Below are 3,712 nucleotides of genomic sequence, written 5' to 3'. Positions count from 1 at the left end.
GGGTCCGGGACGCAAACCGTGGTCGACTACATGGGAGTCCAGTGACATAGCCATTACGCTAACTGCTGGTTCCGATAGTTTGTCTTTTTAAAGACAGTGCCAATTTAATCAAGACTATCAAATTAATTGGCATAAAGTTTTGTATAAAATATCCTTACTATTTCAGTGTAGCCAGGATCTGTAGTGATGCCCCCCTTCAATTAATGATATTGATAATTTTCTCTTTCCTCATCAGTCTATCCAGTGGTGAATCTTTGCTGCATCCTACAAATGTTTATATTCAGCTTCATTTTTTTATTAATTTAAAAAATATTTTCTAGGACTGGCCCTGTAGCAGTGACTAAGGAAGCTGATGCCACATGGCTGACTACAGTTTGAATCCTGGTCCCAGTAGCTTGAAAAACACCAGGTGTGCATGTATATATGTGCACATGTGCATGTGTGCCCCAAATCCCAAGAGGATAGAGAAATGAAGAAGGTATTGTGGTATGACCATGCTGCACTGGTTGGGCGGGGAATGCTTTTTTTCTCTCTGGTGAGTGCACGTACCTTCGGCAATTAAAAATTAATTTTTTTCTATTTTCCCTAAACTTCTTTCTGAACAGGGGAAGTTTTAAAGTGCGCTATACAATTTAGTGTTAAAATATCAAACTATAATTGTTTTAGTCCTATGTTTTTGCTTCATGTATTTTGAAGCTCTGTGCATATACATTTAAGATTTTTATGTCCTCCTAATGAACTGACCACTCTTTTACTATAAAATGCCTCTCTTTACCACAGATAATATTCTTTACTATTAAATATTTGATATTAGTGTAGCCGCTTTATTTTTAAAATTAGTTTCTGCATGGTATTATTTTTTTTCTATATTTTTACTTTATTCTTTAAAGGGGTTTGTATTAATAGAGCTTATATTTTGGTCTTATTTATTTTTATCAGAGGGTGTATATGCTCACCAGAGGAAGAAAAAGAAAGCACACCCACAATGGGATGTGATCAGATCACAATCCCTTATCTTGTTGGAATTTGGAGCAAGCTTGTACATATGCTTGGCAAGTTTTTCAAGCCACTGGAGCCTCAATTTGAACCATGTGGTCAATCACCTGGGGACCCATTTCCCTTAGCCAGTAGGCCACAGTGTCTGCTCAGATCTTTTTTAGTTGGAATGTCTTATAGTTTAAACTTTAGAGCATTTACAGTTAATAAATTATCAAAATGATTAAGTGTAAGTCTGTTATCTTGCCTTTTCTGTGTTCCATTGCTCTTTCTTTTGAAAAATTTTCCTTTTGAGAGACTCTTGCTATAGGACACTTGTGCTCGCTGAAGAGAGACAGAAAGCAAGAAATAACCTCCCCCCCCCCAAGGCAGATGGCCATGCCACAATCCCTTCTCCTCTTGGGACTTTTGGCATGCATACACATGCACACAGTGTTTTAATCTGCCAGGTCCAGGACTTCTACCAGTCGAATATGTGGGAATTGATTGATGTAACCATTATACCATCTGTAGGTTCCATTGAAATTCTTTCCTTATCTTCTTTTTCACTGAGTCTTTCTGATTTTTTAAAAGAATTATTTATTATATTTATTTAACTTTTTTAACTTGACAGAGAAAGAGAAAGGCAAAGTGAGAAGCCAGGTCTGGGACTTGAACTGCAGTCAGCCATGTGGGAGTTCAGCACCTTAATCACCACATCACCTGCCAGCCCCAAGTCTTTCTGATTTAACACATTCCATGTATCATTATCAGCTAATTAGGAATAATTCCTCTGTCTCATTCATTCAGAGATCACTCACATTTATATTTGTGAGACTATGTGTGGATAGTCACACCACAATCTCTTTTTCCTTTCTCTTCTTGGGATTTTGGGTATGTCTTCCAAACAGTCAAGTGCAGGACTCTTAACTGCACGGATGGCCACGTGGAATCTATTCATCTGAAGCACCACCCCACTGGCTGGCTCTCTAACAGGTTTTTAAATGGGCAGTTGGCTAGACCAGCTGGATCCTACATGGCCAACTGCATAGTTCAAGTCCTGAACCTGTTGACTTGAAAAATACACTGTGCATGTGTGTGTGTGTGCTCTAAATCCTGAGAGGAAAAGAGAAGGAATTTTGGGATAACCATCCCCCAGGAATGCTTTCTCATTTCCCTCTCTATTTCTTTATGGTGACCAAATGAGTCCTTTAGCAAATTAAAAGAAAAAAAAAAAAACTTGTTAGAAAATACCCATTTTGTGGGACCAGCAGATGGCATAATGGCTATATTACTGGACTCCCATGTAGTTTACTGTGGTTTGTCCTGGACCTGGTGGCTTAAAACTCAGTTTGGGCAGGTGTGTGTGTGTGCACCCAAAATTTTCTAAGAGGAGAATGGAGAAGAAGGAATTGCTGTGTGGCCAGCCCCCTACGGGGTGATTTCTTGCTGTCTGTCTGTCTCTGTCTTCCTGGCAAGCACATGCATCCTAAAGGGAAAATCTCTCTCTTGCTCCAAAAAAGGGGGAAAATATCCATTCTGTTTAAGTCAGATATATGCTGGTGTCTATTCTATACAGAATGCACTGATACTACCATGTATTCCAAATATAATATGACTTGAAGCTTTTTTAAGAATGACAAAAACAGACTGGCATGATTTTAATTTATTAAATCTTACCAGTATTGTCCCTTAAAAGGGACTAACACACAAACAGGCAGACTAAGTGGAGAAATATTTTATAAGAGTTAAGAAGTCACTAAGATACTTCCAGGTATTTCTTCAGTGATGTTTTTTATCTTTATTTGAGGATTCCAGGAAGTATTCGGTCCCTACAGCTACCACAAATGCAGCAAATCCCCACTTGAACCCTTTTAATAATGCACCAATGAAGGAAACATTGTTTGCAAAGCCACCCATGTATCTCCAAGCTTCATTCCTAGAGGGAAAAAGAAAGGAAAAATTATAATCACAGAGAACTAGAATACATTCATAGAGTAAAACAAATTTCCTCTAATAGACTTAAATGCAACCTTACATAAGAAAACTTAGGGAGCCAGCAGGTAAGACAGTGTTTAAAGGACATGGCCAATCACAGTTTGAGTCCTAGACTTAGCTGTCTCACCCTCTCTCTCTCTCTCTCATGATTGCACATGCGCTATAGCAAATTAAAAAAAATGATATTAAAAAATAAATAATTTTTTAAAAAGAAAATTTAAGTGAATTACAATAGAAATCTCTGTAGTACAGGATAATTAAGTATATATGCCTAAGATTCACATGTAACCATCATAGGTCAGCTTGGTACCTCTGCTCCTGCTGGTCGTTACAACATCATAGAAAGATGTAGAGACTTAGGTATTAATTTTTTTCCCTACTGCTTGTACTAAAGTCATAACCTATTATATACTGGTCAAGATTATAGACCTGTCAGGATATGCATCCTCTTCTATTTACTAATGATTATTATCTACCTTATAAGGTTGCTACGAAGATTAAAAAGGCTCATGGTGATGTATTTTGGTACAGAAATGTGCAACACTCGACGTTATTATTGTACTATTTAGGAGGATCACAGCTTTTCCCTGGCTTATCAGCCTGAACTTTAGAAGTCCAAGCTGATACTATTGGGTTGTCAGAAGTCAAGACACATTTTTGTATAGAGAAAATATATCATGACTTTTCTGACAACCCAATAGCTAACTTCTTGCTCTGGCAATTATTCTTTTTTTTTTTT

At 37.5% G+C, this 3,712-nt stretch overlaps 1 protein-coding gene across 2 annotated transcripts in view; it reads right to left on the bottom strand.

Annotated features, from left to right (window-relative positions):
• Window positions 1–2,623: 2,623 nt before the first annotated feature.
• NDUFB3 (NADH:ubiquinone oxidoreductase subunit B3) overlaps window positions 2,624–3,712 on the bottom strand; it is a 12,061-nt gene continuing 10,972 nt past the window's right edge. For both annotated transcript variants that reach the window (XM_027773636.1, XM_006153022.2), the window contains exon 3: window positions 2,624–2,914. In XM_027773636.1, coding sequence (XP_027629437.1) covers window positions 2,758–2,914 — 157 coding nt within the window. In that variant the 3' untranslated portion in view covers window positions 2,624–2,757. The remainder of the gene's footprint in view (window positions 2,915–3,712) is intronic.

Source organism: Tupaia chinensis, unplaced genomic scaffold (assembly GCF_000334495.1).
Source record: "Tupaia chinensis unplaced genomic scaffold, TupChi_1.0 Scaffold000361_2, whole genome shotgun sequence".
NCBI classification, from domain to species: Eukaryota; Metazoa; Chordata; class Mammalia; order Scandentia; family Tupaiidae; genus Tupaia; species Tupaia belangeri.
The sequence above is the reverse complement of the archived record's forward strand: the minus strand, read 5'-3'. Positions and strand labels throughout refer to the sequence as shown.